This window comes from Loxodonta africana, chromosome 25, assembly GCF_030014295.1.
Source record: "Loxodonta africana isolate mLoxAfr1 chromosome 25, mLoxAfr1.hap2, whole genome shotgun sequence".
NCBI lineage: Eukaryota > Metazoa > Chordata > Mammalia > Proboscidea > Elephantidae > Loxodonta > Loxodonta africana.
In genome coordinates, this window is record NC_087366.1 from 58,305,011 (window position 1) to 58,332,848 (window position 27,838).

The 27,838-nt window shown below is 43.4% G+C and overlaps 1 protein-coding gene across 3 annotated transcripts in view; it reads right to left on the minus strand.

Annotated features, from left to right (window-relative positions):
- The window catches only part of RRP15 (ribosomal RNA processing 15 homolog), a 52,300-nt gene extending 39,958 nt beyond the window's left edge, over positions 1–12,342 (minus strand). For 2 of the 3 annotated variants that reach the window (XM_064276899.1, XM_064276900.1), the window contains exon 1: positions 12,166–12,341. In XM_064276899.1, coding sequence (XP_064132969.1) covers positions 12,166–12,310 — 145 coding nt within the window. In that variant the 5' untranslated portion in view covers positions 12,311–12,341. Of the gene's footprint in view, positions 1–12,165 lie in introns of all 3 variants that reach the window. The other variant, XM_003419868.4, reaches the window with a different exon arrangement.
- Between the last annotated feature and the right edge of the window lie 15,496 nt (positions 12,343–27,838).

Genomic DNA, 27,838 nt, shown 5'->3' on the forward strand with positions numbered 1-27,838 from the left:
ACTTTAAACAGCCAAATGTGGGGAGTGGCTGCCATCCTGGACAGTGCAGAATTAGACCTCTGGGTGGTGAGGCAGACACAAGGCATTTCTCATCCCTTCTGCCTTTTCCCCAAACCTCCAGCTTCCTTTCAAACTTGTCCTTTATTCCTCATACGGTTAGCTGCCGGCAGGAAAGTGAGCCATTTTTCTTAGCCTTTGGAACTGAAATAAAATTCTAACAAGGCTCACTGTCCTTCAACATTAACTGGGCACCCACGAATGATGGGGAAAAGGGGGAAACAAAAAACATGAACACAGCTTTCTCTCCTTGATAAACTCAGAGCCTAGAAGGGTAGCCAAATCGGGTCGCCAACTGCAATACAACATGTAAATGCTCTAAAAGAAAAGCATCAAGGACAGGGTGACTGTTCACGGTACCTGGGATGCCTCAGGGGACGTTTCACAAAGGCGATGTTCAAGGGTAAATATTCAAGGCTTCTTAAAGGGTAAAGAAGAGTCTGAATGACGAGAGAAGGGAGGAGGGGACAGGAGATTCCAGGCCCAGGTCAACTGAAAAAAGGAGAAGGCAAATTACTGAATCTGGAGCCTGAACACTCAAGGTTTAAATCAATGCTCTGTATGAAAATGAAAATTACTGGAATCATCACCATTGTTACTGGCATCCCAGACAGAAGAAACCAGCATGTCCCGAAGTGCAGAGTCTTAAATAAGATAACTATAAAAAGACAAGAAGTTGAGAATGGCTGAAATGGGAGATTTGGGTAAGAAGTCAGTACAAAAAGGCAGATTGGGGATATCATAAAAATCTGATTTATGATTCAAGAAATAAATTATACATTAACCCCAAAATGAAAAGCAAGTAGTTTAAAAGTTTTGCCCATAGGGAGTGTCAAATGGTACAACCACTTTGGAAATCAATTTGGCACTTCTTTAAAAAGCTAGATATAGAATCTCCATGCAATCCAGCAATCCCACTCCTTGGAATATATCCTAGAGAAATAAGAGCCTTTATACAAACAGATATATGCATTCCCATGTTTACTGCAGCACTGTTTACAATAGCAAAAAGATGGAAGCAACCAAGGTCCCCATCAACGGATGAATGGATAAATTATGGTATATTCACACAACGGAATACTACACATCAATAAAGAACAGTGAGGAATCTGTGAAACATTTCATAACATGGAGGAATCTGAAAGGCATTATGCTGAGTGAAATTAGTTGCAAAAGGACAAATATTGTATAAGGCCATTATTATAAGAACTTGAGAAATAGTTTAAACTGAGAAGAAAACATTCTTTTGTGGTTACCAGAGCGGAGAGGGAGGGAGGGTGGGAGAGAGGCATTCACTAATTAGATAGTAGGTAAGAACTAACTACTTTAGGTGACGGGAAAGACAGCACACAAAACAGGGGAGGTCAGCACAATTGGACTAAACCAAAAGCAAAGATGTTTCCTGAATAAACTGAATGCTTCGAAGGGCAGCGTAGCAGGGGTGGGGGTCTGGGGACTATGGCTTCAGGGGATATATAAGTCATTTGGCATAATAAGATCTATTAAGAAAACATTCTGCATCCCACTTTGAAGAGTGGCATCTGGGGTCTTAAACGCTAGCAAGCAGCCACCTAAGATGCATCAATTGGTCTCAACCCACCTGGAGCAAAGGAGAATGAAGAACACCAAGGACATAAGGTGATTACGAGCCCAAGAGACAGAAAGAGCCACATGAACCAGAGACTACATCATCCTGAGACCAGAAGAACTAGATGGTGCCCGGCTACAACTGATGACTGCCCTGACAGGGAACACAACAGAGAACCCCTGAGGGAGCAGGAGAGCAGTGGGATGCAGACCCCAAATTCTCATAAGACCAGACTTAATGGTCTGACTGAGACTGCAAGGACCCCGGTGGTCATGGCCCCCAGACCTTCTGCTGGCCCAGGACAGGAACCATTCCCAAAGCCAACTCTTTAGACATGGATTGGACTGGACAATGGGTTGGAGAGGGATGCTGGTGAGGAGTGAGCTTCTTGGATCAGGTGGACGCTTGAGACTATGTTGGCATCTCCTGCCTGGAGGGGAGATGAGAGGGTGGAGGGGGTTGGGAGCTGGCAAAATGGACACGAAAGGAAAGAGTGGAGGGAGAGAGCGGGCTGTCTCATTGGGGGAGAGTAATTGGGAGTGTGAAGCAAGGTGTATATGGGTTTTTGTGTGAGAGACTGACCTGATTTGTAAACTTACTCTTAAAGCACAATAAAAATTATAAAAAAGAGAGAAGAAAAGTTTTGCCCACGGGTATGTGCTTCCAGGAGAGGGCAAGCTGCTAGTGCTTTTTTACTTAGCACCTACCTTAGCCCCTTACTTTTTAAAAGTTATAGTGAAGCTTTTTTTTTTTTTTTTCCTTTCAAAATGCAAGTATCACCCAGGAGCATTAAGCCTATTTCTTTTCAAGCCGTTAATATTCTATATCACACCTGTCATGGATTGAACTGTGTCCCCAAAATATGTGTCAACTTGGCTAGGCCCTGACTCCCAGTAGCGTGTGGTTGTCCTCCATTTTGTGATCTGATGTAATTATCCTCTTTGTTGTAAATCCTAATCTCTGCCTGTAGTTGATGAGGCAAGATTAGCTTATGTTAAAGGGGATTAGAGTGCGATGCAACATGCTTACTCAGGTCACATCCCTGATCGAATGTAAGAGGAGTTTCCCTGGGGTATGGGGTGTGGCCTGCATCACCTTTTATCTTAAAAGAGATGAAAGTGAGAAGGGAGCAGAGAAATAGGGACCTCATCCCACCAAGAATGTGCCTGGACTGAAGCACATCCCTTGGACCCAGGGTCTCTTGCTGAGAAGCTCCCAGACCAGCAAAAGACTAATGACAAGAACCTTCCACCAGAACTGACACAGACTGAAAGCAGTCCCCAGAAGCTAGAGCCCTAAATTCAGACTTCTAGCCTCCTGGACTGAGACAATAAATTTGTTTGATAAAGCCCTCCACTTGGGGTATTTCTTTTATGGCAACACTAGTTAACTAAGACACCACCTTTAGAATTCACTCTAAAACAAATACACAGAATTCCTTAAAAAGCTTGACTGATCATTTAGTCCTGATTAAGAGTAAGGACACAGAAGTCAGGTTGCTTGGGTTCAGTCTCAACTCCAGACACAAATCTATGCGACTTTTCTGAAGTTTATGAAGTTCTCTGTCTTAGTTTCCTCACCTATAAAAATGAGGATAAAACAGTGGTTTCACTGGGTTTTTGTGATAATGAGATAATATGTATAAAGTTCTTATGAGTGCCAAGCTCACAGTAAACACCATTTAAGTGTCCACACACACACAGCCCACTGAATGAGAATTTTAACGTGGCTGTGGTAGAGAAGCAGAAAGGGAGAGGAAAGGAACTCCAGAGTAACTGGTGTCTGGCATCTTTGCAAGGCACGTGAGGTATTGATAGAGAAGCTGTAGATGGCCAGATAGTCACAACATAGTGTTTAAGAGCTCAAACAAACATCCCTCTATGTTCTGGTTCCATTACTTTCTAGAACAGCATAATCCTGGGTAAGTTCCTTAACCTTTCTGCATCTGTTTATCAGTAAAGTATTCATAGAAATAGTACCCATCTCACTGGGTTTTTACGATGATTAAATGAGATAACACATGAAAAGCACCTGGTATGGACCTGGCACACAGTAGGCGCTAAGTAAAGGACAGCAGTAACCAGCGGACAGACAAAAGTACTGGAAACCTAGGGCTAGGGGGCAGAGCAGAGGAGAACGCCCAAACACAGAGGGTAGAATGCATCTTATGCCCACTGTAACTGGCCGAAGGTCTCAGTCAAAGCCAGCATTCCGTGTACCAGGTGATCAGCCCATACAGGGGACCTCCGGCTTTAGTTCAGATGTAGCCAGTGACTCTGTCCTGTGCTTTTCAAAGTACTGCAAAATAACAATGCTAACTAGCTAAGAGGTCACTGGTGGTACAAATGGTCTATGGCCAACTACTGACTGAGCCATTGGCAGTTCAAATCCTCCCAGCTGCACCACAGGAAAAAGGCCTGGTGATCTGCTTCCACAAAGACCGCAGTCAAGGAAGCCCCGTGGAGCTCAGTTCTGCTCTCTCACACGTGGGGTCAGCATGAGCTGGAGCTGACTCCACAGCCGTCGGTGTGCTGAAAGCTAGGTACTGCTTATGGCGCTTTTCACGCATTACCTTAAACCTCACAATACTCCGCGAGTTTTCACTCTGCTATTTATACAGATGAGGATTCCGAAGCTTAGAACAGTCACAAACTCGCCCCAAGTCACAAAGCTAAGGCGGGAGGGGCTGTCTGACTTCTGAGGCGTTATTACAAAGCTCTGAATCAAAGATTCAACTCAGACTGATGCGTACTAAATTAACGCAGAAAACTTTCATTAAATACTTTAAAGTCCTCATATTTTAATAAGGCTTGAAACAAAAAGGACTCTCTAAGTTTCGACGAACCAGAACAGGCCGTTCTCGCCCCGCCCTGGTATCCCCTAAGTACAGGCATCCTCCACTTACTGAAAGCTCTGAAACCCCCGCCCCCCAGTCCGGCCGTAAATCATCTGTTCTGCTCCTGTCACATGGTCTTTCCTGCCAGTTATTACTACATTTTAGAATATTCAAAATGGATGCTTTGAAAACTTTTTAAAAACCACTCACTTTTGAAAAAAAATGAAGTCATCCCAGGTTTCCACAAAAATAACTGAAAATAAAACGAAAGTGCTACCAGGGGACAGCGCCGTCAGATGTTATCCCACGTGCTATCTGGACAAGCCAAACCAGATAGGGCCTGGAAGCCGTCTGCTTCCTGCAGCCTATCCTATGAACTGCTAAACCACTCAAATAGGACTCTGATAGACTTCATTTCTGAGGCATGTTCCTTCGCTATTTTAAGTAACTTACAGGACAAAGGAGGCTATAAGCTACAGTTTGATGAAAAGCACATTTATCTGCTAGGTTATTATATCTTAAACACAGCTTTGTAGTTTATCAAAATGACGGGATACCTCCCAGGACCTTGTAAAATGGACTGTTATCCAGTCTTGCGTCAGAAGTACGTGGCCATCTTTCATATCTGGGACCAGAACAACTCAGGCTTTTTAACTGTCCAGAAAACATGAACTTGCCATTCCTCCCTACTAGTTTATAGTCATAGGGCACATTCTGAGAGGGAGCGGCCAGTCAGACCAGGGCACTGGATGATGGCCAAGGCTTTTTTCACCTGAGTCGATTTACTGACTACAGAAGCTTTTTTTTTTTTTTAAACGACTGCAAGGCTTAAGAACCAAGTTAGCATTGTGTGTAAGCTTCCAACAATGTATCAATTCAATAAATTCGAGCACTTTGAGGATAACTCAGAGGTAGAGGGGTCCCTTTTATAATAGCTGATGTCATCAAACACTGTCCTTTCACCTGAGCTGATTCACCTAAGGTACCCTGGTGGCGCAGTGGTTAACCGCTAGCCTAAGAAACCTGTGGGGTAGTTCTACTCTGTCCTGTAGGGTCACTATGACTTGGAATTGGCTCGATGGCAACTGGCTTTTTATTTACTTACTATGAAAGTTGTTTTTTGCTGTTAAGATTGCAAACTTAAGAACCAAGTATGCACTGTGTCTAAAGCCAAAGCCCGTACGACTGCCCCCACGGAGTCTCCAAGGCTGTGATCTTTACGGAAGCAGACTGTCACATCTTTCTCCCTCAGAGCGGCTGGTGAGTTCACCCGCCAACCTGTCCATGAGCAGCCCAGCACTCAGTCACTGTGCCAGCAGCGCTTCTTGCTGCATCTAAACAAACCTCCAACGAAGTACCAATTCAATAAATCTGAGTAGTTAGGAGCTAACTCAGGTAGAGGGGTCATCCTCCCCTCTGTAATGCTTGACATTTATGTGTGAAATTGCTGACTGAAGCATTCCACCTTCCACTAATCTGACTCATGTAACCTGAGATTTTACTCGGACCAAGTTTCAAATTCTAGTAAAGAGTACTGTAATTTACCAGGAATTCAATCTGAGTCATTGTGCTGTCACTCAAGTTGATATTATACACAACTTCTGTTAATTTTACTCTCAATGGTATCTGATACATGAGAAAAGAGTGTAAAAGTCACACTGAGAGAAGCTTCCAATTTATTTGGTGAATAAATAGATAGTAAATTTTTTAACATCACCTTTGCCAAATTCAAAGACTCAGCTGTTACCAAAACTGCCATGGTCCCCGCCCTCAAAGAATTTAGAGAACTTCTCCAAAGTCTCATAAACAAGTTTTACACTCATAAGAACAGTGTTCTACCTTTCTTGCACAGTGTTAAAAAAAATTAAACTTGGAAGGTGAAAAAGTTCAAACAATATATGAGTTGTATCTGTGGGTTTTCTATGAAATGTGATTAGCATCTTTGCTAAATAAAGTTGCTTTCAAATGTTGATATGGTAAGGCATATCCCTAGCAATCTTTACGATCCAGTTAAAATTTAAAGATGAGTCTGGTTCAGCTTCCCGACATAGATGGCATCTTCAGTGAGTCTACAATCTGCAGAGACTCTTCACCTGTCTGAAGCCACACCCAGAGTCTCTGCCCTTTGGTTTCTCGGTGCCCATCATCTGATAATGTTCAGTAACTTAATAGTTCTGCCAAAGCCATGTACACACAAATATATTAACCAGAAAGGCTGTTTTTCATGGATCACGTTTCCAGGAATATCTGATTTCACTAGAGAGGAAAACAGCAATTTCCTACACTAAATAGCAAATTCTAAGGTAAACCAAAGCAGAATACTCCACGATCAACCAAAGAAACTACAACAAAGAATGTCCCATCTTTAACCAAAGAAACTAATCTGAATTCACAGCTTAATCCTGAGAGAAAAAGTGGATGGAGACATCAAAGTTGAAACCTAAAGGCAGAGAAACGCTGGTCGAGGGAAATAAAGAAAGAGAGTATGCTAGGAGAAAAACAGCATGAGGCCAGCCAGGTGGGGAACGAGAGGATACCATCTTTGAGACACCAGAGCTGAGAATGCCATGGCACAGGTAAGCCAGAAGGTGACCAGGCAGGGGCCTGGACAGGTAAGCAGACCGCACAGGTCAGGAATGCAACATTTTAAGTCTGCAAATTGACACTCATCATCTAGAAATGTTTATAAAAATTTGACACTGCTGTGATATCCAAGCCTGTGGCCATGTTTCTGGTCATTCGTTTCATTGATTTTTTAAAACTATCTGTCTATGACAGATTGAAAGCTAAAAAATAAAAACAAAATGGTCCTTCACCACTGGCGGTTTAAGCAGCAATGCCTAGAGGGCATATTGCAGGAAGAGGGCTGCAGACAGCGCACCTCTGTGGTAACATAAGCAAGAGATAGAAGTCAAGAACTAACTAAGCAGGAGGAAGCAGGCCAAGGCACAAGTTAAACCCAACGGATGTGGAAAGAGAGGGAGGAATGAAGTATGCCAGCCATGCTTCTAGTGGGGGTAGACGGTGATGCCATTCCCAGAGACAGGAAAAGAGGCTTTGAGAAAGGAAATTATTAATTTGGTTCTGGAAACATTAAGTTTGAGGCGTCTATAGAATAACTAAGCAAAGGTAAACAATAGATACGAAAATCATTATCATTAATCCTGAACTTTACCATAAATACAGAATCAAATGATCAGACTAAGGACTATGAAGAGGAGAATAACAGGGACGACATCCTGAATCTATGGGTGTGACAGTTTTCCACTGGGAGGCATCACAGTATAGAGGAAACAGCACCTCCAAGCCTGTTTTCCGTGAAAGAGAAACGCCATCAGCTTCCCTGCAGGGTTACTAGGGGAAATCAAGCCCCTTTCCTGGAGAAAGTTCCAGCTCATAAACGTGACTGTTATCCAAGGCTGGAGGGCTTATTCGGCAGGAAGAAGAAAGGTTGTCATCAATGCTAAGAGAGCCCCGGGGGCACAGTGGTTAATCGCTTGGCACTAACAGAAAGGTCAGCAGTTCTAATCTACCAGCTGCTCCATGGGAGAAAGACGTGCAGTTTGCTTCTGTAAAGATTACCAAAAAACCAAAACCAAACCCACTACCGTCGAGTCGATTCCGACTCATAGAGACTCTATAGGACAGAGGAGGACTGCCCAATAGTTTCCAAGGAGTGCCTGGCGGATTCAAACTGACAACCTCTTGGTTAGCAGCCTCTTGGTTAGCAGCCGTAGCACTTAACCACTATGCCACCAGGGTTTCCTCTGTAAAGATTACAGCCTTGGCAACTCCATGGGGCAGTTCTACTTTGTCCTACAGGGTCGCTATGAGTCAGAATCAACTCAACGACAGTAGGTATTTGATTTTGGTATACTGTGTTATGCAAGGAGCCCTGGTGGCGCATTGGTTAAGCGCTTGGCTGCCAACCAAAAAGTTGGCGGTTTGAACTCCCCAAGCAGCTTTGCAGGAGAAAGACCTGGCAATCTGGTTCCGTAAAGATTACAGCCAAGAAAATGCTATGAAACAGTTCTACTCTGTCACAAGGGGTCACCATGAGTTGGAATCGACCTGTTGGCACCCAACAATAGCAATACCACTGTGGTATGCAAACCACTGAGCGCTTTACATATATGAACTCACTTAATCTTCACAACAATCCTGAGACAGACACTTACTCTCATTCCCATTTTATAGATAAGGAAACAGAGGCAGATACTAGGAAGTAACTAACCTAAAGTCACTCCAAAAGGAAGTGCAAAAATAGGCGCTTCTTATACAATTAAGTGAAAGTGGGAATGTGTTTCTAGAAATAGGAAATTTAGAAGGGGAGGTAGGAAGGAAGGAAAGAAGCAAAGAGAAGATGAGGGAGAAAGGAACAAAGCAAGCAAGCAGCAAGGAAGCTACAGCTAAGAACACTGGAAGGAGCGCTACAGAAATCTGGTCACAAAAATATCCCCTAGTGATGGAACTTTCCTGAGTGTGAGAGAAGTTTGTCTCCACATCAAAGTCTCCTTGTTCCCAATCTCCTCTTTCACCTGTTCAGATTCTATTGTCCTACCTACCCTTTCACTCTCTGGATAGTTTTTTTTTTTTTTGGATGATGTCTGTTCTCCTGGTTCCTCAACTATAGCAGGGTAGTGGTCAAAAGTACAGGCTCTGGAGCCAAACTGTTAACAATGGCTGTGCCATTTACCAACTCGCTTATTGGCTTATGTACTACTGAGGCGAGCAAGCTATCCCTCTGTGTCTCAGTTCCTTACATGTAAAATGGGGATAATAACAGCATCTACCCCGCAGGGTTGTAATATGAGTTAAATGAAGCAATACATATAAGGAGCTAGAACAGTATCTGGTACCTCACAGAATTCAACAACACACTACGCCACCAGGGTTTCCACAGCTATTACTGATCGTCTAATTCCCCTCAGAGTATAGAATGCCCAAAATTTACGGTGCTACCAGCTTTTTTTTTTTTTCCTAAAAAAGTTTTCAAGTGGGGCCCTTTTCCCTGTCTCCCTATCCTAGTGTAGGCCCTAACATGGAGCTTTGCAAGTACCCACTAACTGTTCTGGCACTCGAAGGAAGTCCCCATACAGCCAGCAGTAATACTTATAAATATGTGACACTTTCTTGTTCACAGGTACTCAGTGGCTCCCTACCACCTATACACAAGAAGCCAATCTCCTCCTCATGGCACACAAGGCCCTTTACAAACTGGCTTTAACCTCTGTTCCCAGTTTCACTTACAGTCACTTCTCTGAAGAGCTAAAGTGGAGCCAAGGCAGACAATTTATTTTGTCCTTAACAGGCCATACATTTTAAGAGACTACATGCCGCTGTGTATGGTTTTCCCCATGTCTGAGAAAACTACCTTCTCCACTCCCAGGGCTACAAAACTATTTACCCTTAAGGACTAGATGAAATGCCCCTTTATTCATTCATTCAACAATACCATAATGTGCAAAAAAAAAAAAAAAACCCGTTGCCATCAAGTCAATTCCGACTCATTGCGACCCTATAGGACAGAGTAGAGCTGGCCCATAGCGTTTCCAAGTTGGATTCGAACTGCTGACCTTTTGGTTAGCAACCAAGATCTTTACCACTACGTTGCCAGAGCCCCATTAATTTATTCGACAACAAAATTTACTGAATACCAAAATGTGCAAGGCCCCATGGAAAGATAAGTCATAACTGCAGCATTCGAAGAACTCACATCTATAAGGAGAGACACATGTTAAGACACCACAATAATGCAGAATACTGTGACTAATGATAGAAATATGTGTAAGGTACGAAGAAGCAATGCCTGGGTAAGGTTCTGTAGATATGAATTTCTGTCTCCTTCCTTATCACTTCTGATTGGACCATTATCTTCATAACTACCTTTACAACCACCTTTTGATACCAGTCATTATACTGTACTACAGTCCTAATGCTTAATATCTTCCTCAGGACTGTAAGTATTTCTACGCTAGGAATCATATTCTACTCATCCTTTGTATCCTCAACACCTGGAGGGTGCCTGGAACAGAACAGAAATACAACAATCGTTCAATGAACTAAATTGGATAATTAGGTTTCCATAGTAGCAAAAGTCTCCTAATCCATGGATGTAACTGATATACAACAGCAAGAGAACCTCAGAACCTAATCAATATTTTTAACAATGCACCGAGAAACCAGAACAGTCCCAACTTGAAATTGGCCAGTACTTGAATAGAGAAATTCAACCTCCACCGAAATCTATAAGCTATAGTGACATTTTGCTCCCAAAGTAGCAGTGTTTCTTTCTCTGACAACACTGCTTGAATTAGTCAAGAGTTCAAAAAATATCAGAACCAGAAGTTCTAATTCCTACTCAATAAACAGCTTGTTTTCCTTAACTCCTCCAGCAGGGGATGAGGCCTCTGAGTCCTGGGGGCTGCAGGAGCATACGGCAGTTTCTTCTTCTTGGTCTTGGAAGTCCAAGACCATACACACATTTAGTTAACAAGTATCCGTAAGGGACCTACTACGCACTAAACACCTCTAGGCACTGGGGATACAGTAGTCTACTCTCATGGAAACTATATTCTAGCTGGAAGAGGCAACGTAAGCAAATATGTAAGATGTGAGGTGGTTTGGTAAGTGCTGAGAAAAAAAATAAAGCAAGGTAGTAAGTCAAAAAGTAAAGGCAAGGAGAAGAGTAGAGGTGCTGCGTAAGACAAAGTGGCTGCGGAAGTCTGATTAGGCACTGGATCATAGACTGTAGGAAGTGAGGGAGACAGAGCCACACACGTGAATAGTCTACGTTGTGGGACCGGCAAGTGTGTAAACCCAATACTGGGTCTGACGTGTAAAGCAAGCTGCAAGACGCCAGTGTGGATAGATTAGAGTTAGCAGTTGGTGAGGGGCAGAGTGGCAATTCATGAACAATGTGAGCCAGACCACGCAGGTCAAAGATTGAAGATGTTATTCTGAAAAGGGATGGTCTTGTGCAGCTGACTGATGTGATGTGATATGCATTATAGAAGAACAGCTCTGGATGGTATGTGCGTATCAGCTAGTACACAAGAGCAGTAATCGGGCAGTAAGAAATCAGGGACTGTCTGCACTTCCTTGTAACCAAGAATGATGGTAAAGAGGAGCAGTATGGTCAAGCGGTTGAAGGTCTCAAAATACTTCCTTCCTTCTTCTCATTAACGAGAGAGAGAGATCATTTGCTACCTTTATTTATCCTACTTGAATCATCTACTCTTCTTTGATTCGCTACTATCTGATCTCTATCCCCCAAACACACGCACGCACCTACGACACAAGACATCAAGCACACCACACGTCTTTCGCTTACTGCTTTCGGTCTTTTGCTTCTCGCTCCCTAAAATTTATTCCACACTTGTAGTATCAATTATTACGCTTCTTTTCACCCTTTGCTCCTGTAGGTTTCTTGCCAACAGCACCATTTTCTCCCATTTAGTAACAGTGACCCCGGAAACGTAATGAAAACTCAGAATACCAATTGACACCTCCCCTTCCCTGAAGGCCACTTCCCCCAAGTCCTCTCACGGAGCCAAAGTCGCTCCCCTGACGCCAAGAGGAGATTAAACCGGGGCGCCCTGCAGCGAACCCGCTCTCTTGCCCCGTTACCCGCGTACTCCGTGTGGCTCTGCATCGCAGCGGCCAAAGCTGACATGGACGTTACCTTCCCTGTCGGCAGCGTCTTTGTCCTCAACTTCCAGCTCAGATGATGCGGCCCCGGCTATCATTTTCTTCATCTTCTTCTTCTTTAGGGAGTTTTTCAGCTTTTTCCCCGCACTCACGCGCGTGCCCTGAATGGCCGCAGCCATTTTTCACCACCGGAAGCGCCACTGCTGCGTCCGGCGGCAACAAAAGAAACTCCGGCGTTAGTTCCGGTGACACCAGGTTCCGGGGCGGGGTCGCCCACCTGGGTTCCGGGGCTGGAGAGAAGGCTGAGTGACGGTTGTCATTGCGTGACGTTGGTTCCCGGGCAACGGTCAGTGAGTGGCCGGTCTCAGCCAACTTCTCTGCCACCCCGGCGAGGTGACCTCGCTCTGCCCGAGGTCCGCTGCCCAGTGCGCCTCCACGTCGTGTTCTCCCACGGCCGCTTCCTCCATCAGCTGCCTGATTTAATGCGGGTTTGCCGTGTCCCACAATGTCCCTAACGTGCCTGCTAAGCGCGCGGCCGCTCGGAAGCGAGGGAAATGCGTTCGGGGTGGATAATTAGACAGTGCCACGGCCCACTGCACGGCGGCTAACGACCTGCCCCCTGCTCCACCACCAGCGCCCCAAATGCACAACGCACACGCGAGATCTCTTCCGAAAGCGACAGTGACATTTCCTTCTCAGTGACCCTCTCAGTGGCTTCCACTGGCAAACCGAGTACAGTCTCAGGTCTTAGGGAACCCAGCCTCACCCCTCTGCCTCCGCCCCCGCACCGGCCACGCGGGTTTGTGGAGCCCGACCGCGCGGGCCCGACCGCGTGGCTTGTGGGCTTTAGCGCCCGACCGCACGCCCGACCGAGTGGCTTGTGGGTTTAGCGCCCGACCGCGCGGGCCCGACCGAGTGGCTCGTGGGCTTTAGCGCCCGACCGAGTGGCTTGTGGGTTTAGCGCCCGACCGCGCGCCCGACCGAGCGGCTTGTCCCCGCGCGACGCCTTCCCGGGCCAGCTGCCCCCGGAGGTGAGCCTCGGATCCCGGCTCTCGCAGCCCCGCTTCCCTGGAAGCAGTTTCCATAATCGGCGCCTGTTTTGTTTTGCTTTTTTAACCCCTAAAGTGTTGGGTCCTTGACCATATCCCATTCTGAGTTGGAATCAAATTGAAGGCAATGGGTTTGGGGGTTTTTTTGTTTTTATTGGACCCCCAAGACTAGCATGGGGCTTGGCCAGCAGCAGGAGCCCAAAAAATATTTTTGGAAAGGATGAATGAATGAATACAACTATTGTCAAGATTAATAGTGGTCTACGGGCCAAGCATGCTCTGAAGACTTTTCCTAGCTTAGTGGTTTCCCGCTAGAGAACTTCCTAATTTTTAATGCCCAAACGTCCTAAGAAAGTAAGAATCTCTCAATTCGACATTTTCCGGTTGATGTTTAAAAATCAAAAAAAACGAAACTCGTTGCCGTCGAGTGGGTTGCAGTAGAACTGCCCCCTAGGGTTTCCAAGGAGCAGGTGGTGGATTCAAACTGCCCACCTTTCTGTTAGCAGCCAAGCTCCTAACCACTGCGCCACCAGGGCTCCGCTAAGAAAAGACGGTTGATGTTTGTATAGGAAAAAATTGTATTTACTTACCAAAAGCTCGCTACAACATTTATATTGAAGAAGAACTTACGTTCCAAATACAATTAATTAGTATAAGAGTAGAATCCTGCACCAAACTTTTGAAGACTGCAATACAATAACTGTCAACAAAAGAGGTGCACCTTCATAAGCTCTCACTGAGCCTGTTTCCTGCTGCCTTTCATATTTAGTCTTTGTTTTTGCCTAGTATACTGTGAGTTCCAGTTGGAAAAAAATAAAATTATAGAAAAGGGAACAGGAAAAAAAAAGATTAAAACGGAAAAGATATTTCTGCATAGGAAGCACCGTTTGTTAATACGATTTGGTGATAAGGAAGTGGTGTTTTGAGCATTTTGCATATGAGTTTATACTGATATGATAATTTATATACAAGGATTTTAATGTGTTTAGTTGCAATTAAAGAAATTGCCTGGCCGGCTGGCCGATTGGTTGTTGCTGTTAGCTGCTGTCAGGTCAATGCCTGACTCATGGCAACCACACCTGTTACAGAGTAAAACTGCTCCAGAGGGTTTTCTTGGCTGTAATTTTTTTTTTTAATCCTTACAGAGCAGTTTGCCAGGCTTTTCTTTCGTGGAGCCCCTGAGTGAGTTCAACCCCCAACCTTTAGGTTAGCAGCTGATTGTAAACCACTTGCACCACCCAGGTTCCTGGATTGATGGGTTACACATTCAAATTTTTCTTTTTAAAAAGTAATATAAAACAAACTCAGGGTTTTCATGCAGAAATCTGACTTCCGGAAGTGGGTTGTTGATGTTAAATCAGAGATACCTGCATTAACTCCCTTAACAATCACAATGAATCAGTGAATTTTAAGTAGTGTGATTATGTTTCACCTTAGAGATGAGGAAAGTGAGGCACAGAGAGATTAAATTCCTGCTGAAGGTCACAAAAGTAGAATCACACTCAGACCTAAGCAGTTAATCCAGAGTCTGCTCAACCAAGAAGCTACACTGCCTTCTCAGGCCATACACTTTACCAGTTAGCAAGTGTGTGCTGAGAATAAGCAATGGAAATTTCTGGCAAGCACAAGAATTAATAAATTAGACCAAAAAAAAAAAAAGTCCTTACAATGAACAGAATAATTAAGAGAATTCAAATAGAATGTCCATTGCATGATAGAAAGAGTTAAAGTCACCTAGATGCTTGTGTGGGGATTAGTAAACATACCTGTGCTAGTTATCCGTTATTGCCTCCCAGCTCGAAGTCATCCTTTTTGGCTGCTCTGTGAAAATGAGGCTGGGTCCTTTAAATATTTTTTCCTTTGCCAGCTGGTAGGATGTCAAGCTTTGTCAGTAGAGGGCACTAGAGAGACGTTGCAAGAGAAAGGGTCCTTCTCCAGGTTCCAGGGTGTGCCTCTCAGCATCTGCTGCAGTGTCTCAAGCACCAGGTTTCTCAGCTCCAGACTCCTGTGGCACAGGTGACTTCTCCAGCGTCTATCCCTGCCATGCATGGTGGTCAGCAGCACCCACAGCCCACCCCAGCAACCCCCTTCTGCAGTTTCATAACAGAGCACCTCTAGTGAGACACCTGTCATAATAGCTTTCCCCAGTACCTTAAAGGGCACAGATGTCTAGAAAATTCGGAGGATAGGTTTCTAGCAAGTCATGACACAGCAACCCCTCTGCCATCCAGTGAGCCCAGTTGTCCTCTCCAGCAATGTATGTATCACAGCCATAAGTGGGAAGTGGGGCTCTTCTTGACTGTTCTTTAGCTCTGAGGGTAGCCACTGCTCCACATACCTGCTGTTACTGTACTGTACCGTACCCATTGCCGTCAAGTCAATCCCGAATCATAGTGACCCTATAGGACAGAGTAGAACTGCTCCATAGGGTTTCCAAGAGTGGCTGGTGGATTCAAACAGCTGACCTTTTTGTTAGCAACAGCTCTTAACCACTGCACCAACAGGGCTCTGCTATTACTATATTTTTGACTACCCACCTCTGGGATTGGCTGCTTACCATATTTTTACCCAAAAAAGTGACACCTATGTTTGTTTGCCAGCCACATCCTACCTCCCTGAGATATTTTCATAAGCACCACTATGTCAATTTTTTTTACATGTCACTGTAAAAAAAATTAGCATAGCACACTTACGAAAATACCGTGCAGAGGGAGGGCACAGCTGACAAACATATGTTATTTGCATAAAAATATGGTATATAAGCAAATCCCTGGTCAGTTTAAAGGTATGGCCATCCCACCAGGGCCATGAACTGACCAATCCCCTCTCGGTAGGCCACGGATACTGTATTTGCATAGTAGGCTATATTTGCATAAGTGTATTGACCTATTCCTACAGGGTTCATAAAATAGGCCAATCACAGGTCAGGCTGCAGGGTCAGAAAAAACTATCAAACCTCCAGTTGTTTACCTCTTACCTGGGAAAGGTCAGTCAACCTGGACAAAGGTAAAAAACCCTGTAGGGTAAAAAACTAGGGCAAAGGTAAGTCCTCAGGGCTTAGGGTAAAAATCTCTCAAGCTGTTTTTCCAAAGAACTAAGGCAAAAGGCCACATAAAAAAACTCATTTCAGCAGCAAAAACCCAAACCACACTCATTGCCGTTGAGTCAATTCCGGCTCATAGCGACCCTATAGGACAGAGTAGAACTGCCCAATAGGGTATCCAAGGAGCTGCTCAGGGATTTGAACTACCAACATTTTGGTTAGCAGCCCAGCTCTTAACCACTGCACCTCCAGTGCTAAATCCTTTAAAAAAAAAAAGATAGGAGTGCTAAATCCTTGAACGCTAATAGGATAAAGTTACAGCAGCTTTCAGAGGTAAAGAAAGGTTAACAATGGAAAGAAGAAAGAAGCTGTCTTTAAAACAAAGTCCGACGATCTCTAACTTTACTATTGAGTGCTCAAGGATATGATTTAAGCAAGTTTTAAAGAGTTTCTATTAAAAACCAAAAATACTGTTACCATCAAGTCAATTCCGACTCGTAGCAGACTCTCTTGGACAGAGTAGAGCTGCCTCCATAGAGTTTCCGAGGCTTTACGGACGTGGACTGCCACATCTTTCTCCTGTTAGCAGCCTTGTGCCCCATTCAGGGTGATGAACAAATTTGGAAGCTGATGGTGGTAAAAGGTCCCCAACGTGGGAACGTAATTAATGTCACTGAATTGTACACAGAAAAATGGGTCAAAGGCAAGTATTTTATTTTATATATTTCACAATAAAAAGATTAATAAACTAAATTTTTTAAATTATTAACATTTAGACTTGATTCTTGGGGATCTTGTGGCTGCTTCCAGATCTCGTGATCTTTGCTTTAAAGACACAAGCTTCTGAATTCTTTGGAACATCCTTTAGAAAGGGATTTCTCCCCTCTTTATCTTTTCTCACCTCTAGCAGGGAACTCCTGCTTCTGATACAATTACAACCCAGGTAGTGACCTCATTATTCCTAGCCAGACTGAGCCCTTTGTACTGTGTTTGATTGCCTCTTCAGAAACATCCCTGTAAACGAGAAAGGGACAGATTACATCATCTGGTTGGTGTTAAACAACCAAGCAGGTGAATACTGTCAAGACTAATAGGCTTTATTTCACTTGAACAAATTACTCTTGGACTCCTGGTCTCAGAGCCTGCATAGTGAGACGGGTACTATCATGCATCAAGGAGACATATTCCACCTTGCATAAAACCTTCCCATTAAAAACTCACCTCACTATGGGAGTTAACAGTCTCTTAGGCAGAATTCATCAGGAATGACAAGATTTGCCCAGTGTTTCTGAATGATCAAGCAAACAAAAAAGAAAAGTGGGGCTACCTTGATTCTGCCAGATTCAGACTCTTTTTCAAAGAAAGAGCACTTTTTTTCTGCTGGTAAGAAGTACATCCTAAACGGGCGGATAATCCAATAAGCAAGGTAAGTGCGGGCTTACTTTTGCTTACTTACTAATCTGTAGTGAACAATTTCACATGGGTTTCACCACACCTTCAAGAAAACAAAATCCTCACAACTGAACCAATAAGCAACATCATGATAAATGGAGAAAAGACTGAAGTTGTCAAGGATTTCATTTTACTTGGATCCACAGTCAATGCCCATGGAAGCAGCAGTCAAGAAATGAAATGACTTATTGCATTGAGCAAATCAATTGCAAAAGACCTCTTTAAAGTGTTAAACAGCAAAGATGTTAATTTGAAAACTAAGGTGTGCCTGACCCAAGCCATGGTATTTTCAATCACCTCATATGCATACAAATTCTGAACAAGTAGGGAAGACCCAAGAAGAATTGAAGCCTTTAAATTATGGTGTTGTTGAAGAATATTGACTATACCATGGACTGTCAGAAAAAGGAATGAATCTGTCTTGGAAGAAGTACAACCAGAATGATCCTTAGAAGCAAGTATGACGAGACTTCGTCTTGGGTACTTTGGACATGTTATCAGGAGGAATCAGTCCTTGGAGAAGGACATCATGCTTGGTAAAGTAGAGGGTCAGCAAAAAAGAGGAAGACCTTCAACGAGATGGATTGTCACTGTGGCTCCAATGATGGGCTCAAGCATATCAACAATTATGAGGATGGCAGAGGACTGGCCTATTGTACATAGGGTCACTATGGGTTGGAACTGACTCGATGGCACCTAACAACAAGATCTAAGGGTACAGCTTTCTTACGCATTCACTCATTCACCAAATAATTAATGAACTCTATATATTTTTTTATGTGTCAGGTTCTGTTTTAAGCACTATTGTTGTTCTTAGCTGCTATTGTATCAGCCCTGATTTATGGTGACCCCCCACAAAAAAGAAACCCTACAGGATCCTGTACCATCCCTATTATCAGTTGCAGATCAGACCATTGTGGTCAACTGGGTTTTCTTGTCCTTTTTTTTTTTTTCATTTTACTTATTTTGTTGTAGAGAATACGTAGGGTTTTCACTGGCTGATTTTTGGAAGCAGATTGCCAGGCCTTTCTCCCTAGTTCATTTTAGTCAGGAAGCGCCCCTGAAACCTGTTCAGCATCATAGCGACTTGCAAGCCTTCACTGATGAATGGGCGGTGACTGCGCATAAGGTACATGGGCCAGAAAAGGAACCTAGCTCTTCCCAATGGGAGGCAAGAATTTTATCACTGGACCACCATCACCCCCAGGTTTTGAGCCCTAGGAATTCCTAGAAAAGGCAGACAAGATCCTTCTTCTTATCGTGCTTACATACGATGTGAAAGAAACAGCAATTAGTAAATAATTAAGTAAAACAAATTGTTGCGGGTAGTTGTAAACAGTAGGAAAATTGTAAAATAGGGCAATGTAATATACATTGGTTTGGGATGGGGTGGTGTCTGAAGTGGGCTACTTCAGATGGAGGTCAGGGAAAGTCTTTCTAAGGAGGGGACATTTGAGCCAGGACATGAATGGGGGAAAATGTTTCAGGAAGCGATCTCAGACCCCTGTAAGCGGTAAACGCTTCGTGAAGCAGGTGAGGAAGCGGTGAGGTAAGAGAGGAAGGCGGGGCCAGACCATTAATGCCCTTGTCCAGCCCATTGCCTGTTGCCATTGGGTCCATTCCGACTCACATGGCAAAAACATTCAGCTTTATCCCGGGATAAACGGGGAGCCACACAACCAGTCTAAACAAGATAGTGATAGAATCAGAAGTGTGTTTCTAAAAGATGCCTCTAGTTCCGCTGGCAAATGTAGAGGTCAGAGAGAAATTTGAAGACCATTAGGAGCATATCGTAGAAGTCTACAGGAGAGGTCATGGTGGCTTAGACTAAGGTGGCACTGGTGGAGATACATAAAAATGGATGAATTTAGGATGTTAGATGTGGAAACAAACCACTGCTGATGGATTAGATGTGGGAAGAAAGGGAAAAAAAAGAATAAACTTACCCCTAGATTTTTTTTCTTGTACTTTAGATGAATGTTTACAGGGCCAGCCCCACCCCATGTTAACACTCTCCCCTTCTCAACCTCGGGTTATCAGCCCCCCTGTTCCCGCCTGCCTTCTGGTCCTTGCCCCTGGACTGGTCTGTCTATTTAGTCTATTTTTGTTTTATAGGCCTTTCTAATCTTTGGCTGAAGAGTGAATCTCGGGAGTGACTTCAGTACTGAGTTAAAAGGGTGCTAGGGGGCCATGCTCTCAGGGCTTCTCCAGTCTCTGTCAGACCAGTAAATCTGGTCTTTTTTTTCTTTTTTGACTTAGAATTTTGTTCTACATTTTTCTCCAGCTCTGTCCAGGCCCCCGTGTTGTGACCCCTGTCAGAGCAGTCAGTGGTGGTAACCAGGCACCATCTAGTTGTGCTGGACTCAGTCAGGTGGAGGCTGTTTACCCCTAGGTTTTTAACTTAGCAGCTACTTGAATGATGGTGCCATTTACTGATATGGAGAAGGCTGGGGAAGAACAGCTTTGTAGGAAAAAATAATAAGTTTTGATCTGGATCTGTTACGTTTAAGATCTTGACATCTAAGTAAAGATACTGAGGTAGTAGTTGAACTCAAGGAAGAGCCCAGGGCTAGAGATATGAGATGCGAAATTTGACAGTCAACACCGTATTAGTGGTATTTAATGGATGAGGTTTTCTAGAAAGTGGGGGAGAAGAAAGCAAAGATCCAGTTGGAAAGAGCTCTCATATTTAAAGGGGAGGAGGCAACACATGAGAATGTATAGTCAGATAATAGGAAGAAAATTAGGAAAGCAAGAGAAGAAAGTATGTCAAAACGGAATTGTGCATCGTCTTTGCAAAACACTATTGTGAAGTCAAGTTAGGTGAGGATTTTTTTCAAATGGAAGTTAATTGGGAATGTCGTCAGGAGTTCAGTGGAATGTTGGGAAAGAAAACCCCAACAGAGAGGTTTAAGAAAAAAATAGAGACTTTTGTTTCTAACAATGTGATAGACTAGATGTGCAGGAAAATTCCTCCAGATATGGAACACCTAAAAATAATTTTTTTAATAGCTACTTATTGAATGAATGAATGAATGGCTTTGAACATTCCCCAGATGCCCTGAAGTAAAGACATCATCCAATGCCCTAGCTACTGCTTGTTGGCAATCCCCGTGGCTTCATTAAAAGATCATGTCTACAGTTAGATCTGCTTACTGTCCTTTTGTGTGACAAGGTCAATTATTCGAATCTTTCTGAGCCTCTATTTGCTTTTTTATAAAATGTGGCTGATCACATCTATCTCAGAAGAATATGCACTGTACATGACAAACACTCAACATAGGGGAGCTTTATCATTATCTCATTCAGGCTCAGATGAAAGGATAGTGGCCCTTCCATAGAGGAAAGCCAATGCTGGGGTGCAGAGGGGCTAACCAAGTACAGACCATGGTCTTCACACCACCCCACTGTCCCTTCTCCAGAAATGTCCCAGCACTTACTGTGGCCTCCCTGCTCCTGGAGGGAGTTAAGTAGGGAGCAATGTACCAGGAGTATGTCCTGGCTCTGGCTAGCCCTGGCTATCTCGCAACTTTTCCATCTGGCCCTATTGGGCAGAAAAGACACTCTCTGAAGTCCACATCGTCACAACTCTAGACTACACCACCAAAAATGACAGCCTGCTGAACACACACAATCTACACTGGGGCATGTAGAGCCCTACCATATGCTTGGCCATAGCAGGAACCTGAAACCCGTCTTTGTAGAGGTGTGTACAGCTCTTGGCTAGAGCAGCCCTGAGTTGTTCTCAGGTAGCTATGGCCTGAATCCTGAGCTGCTGTGATGGCAAGAGGGGAGGCTTCACCTGAATAAGACAAATGAGATGTTAGGCTTCTCACATGGCTGTTAGAAACAAAGATTTCCAGTACTCCATTTACTGAGCTCTTGCTATGTACCAGACAATGTGCTATGTGTTTTACTATTCTCACTTTACAGACAAGAAATTTGAAACTCAGAGAGTAAGTGAGATGCCCAGAGGCAAAATTTCAGCTCTATCAGTTTTTACTTCATGTATTTTGAATTTCTACTATTTGGTCCACCCACATTTAAGATCCTTGTCTCTTCCTAGATGATTAATGCTTTTGTAATTATGTAATGTCTTTTTCTCTAGTGATTTTCTTTGCTCTGGGGCCTCCATTATCTGATATTAATACAGCCTCTTCTGCTTTTTTTAAGTTAATATTTTCATGGTATATCTTCTTCCATCCTTTTATTTTCAACCTACCAATGTCATTGTATTTGAAGTAAGTGTCTTATAGACAGCATATTGTTGGATCATGGTTTTTTTTTTATCCCTTCTGCCAATCTCTGTCTTTTAATTGATATATTTAGACCATTTACATTGAAAGTAATTTTTAATATGTTACAGCTTGTTTGTCATTTTATTGCTCGTTCTCTATTTGTTTGCTCTGTTTATTATTTCCCTGTTTTCCTTTTCTTACCATCCTGTTGGCTACTTGAACATTTTTTAGGATTCCATCTTGATTTATTTTTAGTGTTTGTAAGTATATCACTTGTATAGTTGCCTAACTGGTTGCTCTGTTGTTGTTAGGTGCCATCGAGTCAGTTCCAACTCATTGCAACCCTGTGTACCACAGAATGAAACACTGCCCAGTCCTGCGCTATCCTTACAATTGTTGTTATGCTTGAGCCCATTGTTGCAGCCACTGTGTCAACCCACCTCACTGAGGGTCTTCCTCTTTTCCACTGACCCTGTACCTTAACAAGCATCATGTCCTTCTCTAGGGACTAATCCTTCCTGACAACATGTCCAAAGTATGTAAGATGCAGTCTCACCATCCTTATATCTAAGGATCATTCTGCTTGTACTTCTTCCAAGACAGCTTTGTTCGTTCTTTTGGCAGTCCACGGTATATTCAATATTCTTCACCAACACCACAATTCAAAGGGGTGAATTCTTCTTCGGTCTTCTTTATTCATTGCCCAGCTTTCACATGCATATGATGTGATTGAAAATACCATGGCTTCGATCAGGTGCACCTTAGTCTTCAAGGTGACATCTTTGCTTTTCAATACTTTAAAGAGATCCTCTGCAACAGATTTGCCCAATGCAATGTGCCGTTTGATTTCTTGACTGCTGCTTCCATAGGTGTTGATTGTGGATCCAAGTAAAATGAAATCCTTGACAACTTCAATCTTTTCTCTGTTTATCATGATGTGGCTTATTGGTCCAGTTGTGAGGATTTTTGCTTTCTTTATGTTGAGGTACAATCCATACTGAAGGCTGTGGTCTTTGATTTTCATCAGAAAGTGCTTCAAGTCCTCTTCACTTTCAGCAAGCAAGGTTGTGTCATCTGCATAACGCAGGTTGTTATTGAGTCTTCCTCCAATCCTGATGCCCCGTTCTTCTTCATATAGTCCAGCTTCTTGGATTATTTGCTCAGCATACAGATTAAATAGGTATGGTGAAAGGATACAGCCCTGATGCACACCTTTCCTGACTTTAAACCAATCAGCATCCCCTTGTTCTGTCCGAACAACTGCCTCTTGATCCATGTAAAGGTGCCTCATGAGCACAACTAAGTGTTCTGGAATCCCCACTCTTCGCAGTGTTGTCCATATTTGTTATGATCCACACAGTCGAATGCCTTTGCATAGTTGATAAAACACAGGTAAACACCCTTCTGGTATTCTCTGCTTTCAGCCAGGATCCATCTGACATCTGCAATGATATCCCTGGTTCCACGTCCTCTTCTGAATTGGAATGGGTAGAAGCAGGGGCAAACAAAATAGACTGTCCTTCTCATGAGTTAGTTAGATCTTATTGATGGTTGAGGAAAAGATTATAACACTGTATGATGTGGTACTCAATGTATGTTAAATAAATACTTTAAGAAAATTATATTTTAAAAGTGGGGTGAGTAAAGGGACCAAAATGGAAGTATGGTTTCTACACTTCACTTTAAGTGGTAAAATGTTGATATCAGTACACTGTGATGAGTTATGTATGTCTGTTTTAATACCTAGAGTGATAAAGAATCTTGTTGGTGTTTGGCTGGAGTATGTGATAGATATTGCCGAAAAGGTACCCTAGTGTTAGGCCACTGATCCTTTTGGCTGGCAGGAATGGGCTTTTCTTAGAGCTGTTTTGTGTGTGTGTGTGTGTGTGTGTGTGTGTGTGTCTATGCCTGTTGGGCAGAAGTCCTTAGGTGGCACAAACAATTAAGTGCTTGACTACTGTCTGAAAGTTTGGTGGTTTGAACCCACCCACACACGCCTAGGAAGACAGGCCTGGCAATCTGCTTCTGAAAGATCACAGCCTTGAAAACTCTGTAGAATAGTTTTACTGTGCGCACATGGGGTCCCCATGAGTTGAAATCAACTCCCCAGCAACCAACAACAACAACAATGCGTTAGCAGTTCTCTGTTGATGACGTCTGCAGCCTCCGGTCCGGGAAACTCACCAGGATGTTATTCCTCAAGTCCCAAGGCTCCTAGGCAGTAAGACTTTTTCTTTCCACCTTTCAGCATCTTCCTTTGCTTGTTTGTTGTATAAATCAGAGGACCTGGGAGGAAATTGCATAGCTTTTTAAGAACATATGTTTAAAAGCATGACTCAATAAAACCAAAAAACCAAACCCAATGCCGTCAAGTTGATTCCGACTCATAGGGACCCTATAGAACAGAGTAGAACTGCCCCATAGAGTTTCCAGGGAGTGCCCAGTGGATTCGAACTGCCAACATTTTGGTTAGCAGCCGTAGCACTTAACCACTACGCCACCAGGGACTCAGCTGGTGGAAAACCAACTGGAACAATCAGAGCCAGGGACTGTGATGAAATGCAAATCCACAGGGTGAATTTGTGCTGCAGCTGGCACATCCTCGGTGGCCGAGGGCATGGATTTTGTTGCTCCTCCCATGCTTGGTGGACAGCAAAGGTGGACAGTTTGATCCTGGCAGGAAGACGGGTTGTGGACCCACATAAAGCTGAGATCCTCAAAAGATGGTAACCTCAGCGGGTGAACTAAGAAAAAACCTAGGTACAGAAGGAAACTTGAATATCTTGGCTTTGGCTGTAGGTGGAGAGGAAAATAATTATAGTCTCTTCTGGCAATTCCTAACCGTAAGCATGCATTTATTTGGGTTTAGGGACTGAAATTACGATACCTGTGTGACTCAAGAAAACAAAACGCAAAGATTTATTTTAAAATGGTCCTTAGTTAGAAGTGCTCCCAGGCACTGGGCAGAAGCATATCAGATCTGTCTGAATAAGTGCACTTTAAATTTAGGCCCCAGGGAATTTCCACAGATAGAACTCTAAGCTCGTGTTTAGTGCTTGCAAATAAAAATCAGCCGTAAGTCAAATCTTAATAAATTTCAAAGAACTGGGATTATATAGGCCACATTCTCTGTCTACAATGCTATTAATTTACCAGTCTATATATATTTTTATTACCCGGAGAAATAATAATAGCTACCTACATTTGCAAACTAAAAAGAAAAGCGCATCTAGCAAACAATGCATAGGTCAAAGCATAAATCTAGTAGAAATACCGAGACGTAAACAGAAATGAAAACACAGTTGTGCGGAGGTTCAAAACCAGAGACGGCTAGATAGCGGGTGGTTCGTCTAAGTCAGCAGTTCTCAACCTTGGCAGCAACCAGTATCACCTCAAGTGCTTTTTAGAAAATACCGAGGGTTGCGCTCTTTTCCAGAATAATGTAACCCGAACCTTTAGGGGTAGGGTTTACCCAAACCTTTAGGGGTAGGGTTTCAGCACTCGTTTGTTTTTTTTCCTTAATTTTATTTATTTTGTTGTTGTTGAGAATGTACACAGCAAAACATACACCACCTCAACCGTTTCTACGTGGACAATTTAATGACACTGATTACATTGTTCAGATGTATAAACATCCCCCCGGCCACCGGTTTATGAGCTGTTCCTCCCTCATTAACATAAGCTTGATGTCTCAGTCATCTAGTGCTGCTAACAGAGCTACCAAACGTGGGTGCCTTTAACAAACAGAAATTGATTTTCTCACAGTTTAGGAGGCTAGAAGTCTGAATTCAGGCAGCAGGCTCTAGGGGAAGTCTTTTTCTCTCTGTGTATTCTGGAGGAAAGTCCTTGTCTCTTTGAGCTTCTTCTCCTGGGCAGTCATCATGTGACTTGGCATCTCTCTTCCCCCGTCCCTGCTTCTTCCCTTAACGTGTTTAATCTCTTTTTATATCTCAAAGAGATTGACTTAAAGCACACCCTACACTAATCCTGTCCTATTAACATAACAAAGACAACCCGTTCTCAAATGGGATTATAATCACAGGCATAGAGGTTAAGATTTACAACGCGTATTTTGGGGGGACACAATTCAATCCATAACACTCACTGTCCCAGCGCTGGTAGTTTTTTAAAAGCCCCCGTATCACTTTCTTTGGGCTACCGTAAGAAAGTACTGCAAGCTAAATGGCTTAAAACAACGGAAACTTATTTCCTCATAGTTATGAAGGTTAGAAGTCCGAAATCAAGGTTCTGGCAGGGTCACAGTCTTCTGAAGTCTCTAGGGGAAGATCCTTTCTTCTTCTAGCCTTTGGTGATCCCAGGCGTTCCTTGGCCTGTGTGGCGTTAACGCTTATCTCTGCCTCTATTTTCACGTGGCTGCCTTCCCTGTGTGCCTGTCTGTGTCTGTGCCTCTTCTCTCATTTTGTAAGGACAGCAGTTGTATTCAACTAGGTCTGTCTTACTCCAGTATGACCTCGTGTTAACTGATTACATTTGCAAAGACCCTATTTCCAAAACAAGGTCATATTCACAGGCACCAAATGTTAGGACTTAACATGATCTTTTTGGGGGGGCCCAACTCAACTTGTAACAGCCCCCTAGTTGATTCTGATGCACAGTGAGTGCAAGAAACATGAGTCTGTATGAATGTTGGAGTCACCAGGGATGATAAAAACCCTAATGAATTAGGTGCTGAGATTGGAGGTTGATACAATATGATGAGTAGGGAGCAGGCAGCTCAGGAAAGCTGTGGTTTTGAAAGAGAAGCAAGATTAGCAAAGGGGGATGTGAAGGATACTTGGGCCACTTCAGATGTGGCAGGGAAAAGACCAACCTCCTATGAGAGAGCTCTAGGGCCAACCAAGTTACAGGTGAGCAAGGATGTGAAAGGAATCCTCACAGAAACAGCTGAGGATGTAGGGCCTCTTGCTGATGACAAGTCTTGGTTGACAGATGCACAGAAGAAGGGTTTGGGTGCATGGGGAAGGAAGAGATTGATTGGATCAGATTAGAGATTTCCCAAGCTGCATGGGGCACACGTATCTGGGTGAAAAACGGATGACCTGGGAGACTTAGTCTTCAGGTGGTGAAAGAAGTAAAGAAGATGAAATAATGATGAAGTTTTGTAGTGGAAGGTGAGAAAAATTCAGATACAGCCCAGAGTCTTTGTTTGGTGGGTATGGGGCCTCTGAGTGAGTGTGAAATCCCGTGGCAGTGTAGGGGAGGGACAGTCTCATCGGGAAAGGTGCTGTGATGCTGTCATGGCCTTTAGTCATGGCGTCCCTGTCCTGCAGCCTTGGAGTAACCCACTTCTGCTGCCCTTACCAACCAATACCAAGTGCTGTTGAGTTGACTTTGACTCATGACAACTCCATGTGTATCAGAGTAGAACTGTGCTGCATAGGGTTTTGAACGGCTGATTTTTCAGAAGTAGATTCCAGACCTTTCTGCCTCCTTGCTCCTATTCCACAGGAAATCTCTTTTCTCTCCCTTTTTATTTATAAGAATATTTCCTTCTCCTCCCAATGTCCTGTGACATAACATCTCTTCAGTGAGTTCATGATTTTACAAAGACTTAAAGAGCAACAGACTTCCAACAGCTTCTGTTTTCCACTTTACACAAATCCCAGGGCCAATGAAATATGAAGGACCTAATTACCTACTTGCAGCTAGAAAGGAGGGAGAGATTTAGAGAAAATAAAACAAATTAATATCTCAGAATTATCCAGACTCATCTTACAGGAAATATTTAGTTCAGGTAAATGGTGATTGAGAACCGTAATGATTATAAGGAATATTTATAGCACCTACTAGAATTGGAAATTATGTATTTGTTCATTTTATTCAGTCAGAAATATTTGCTGAGTACCTTTTATGCGTCAGACACTATTCTAGTCGCTTAGGAAACTGATTCAGATAAGACAAACT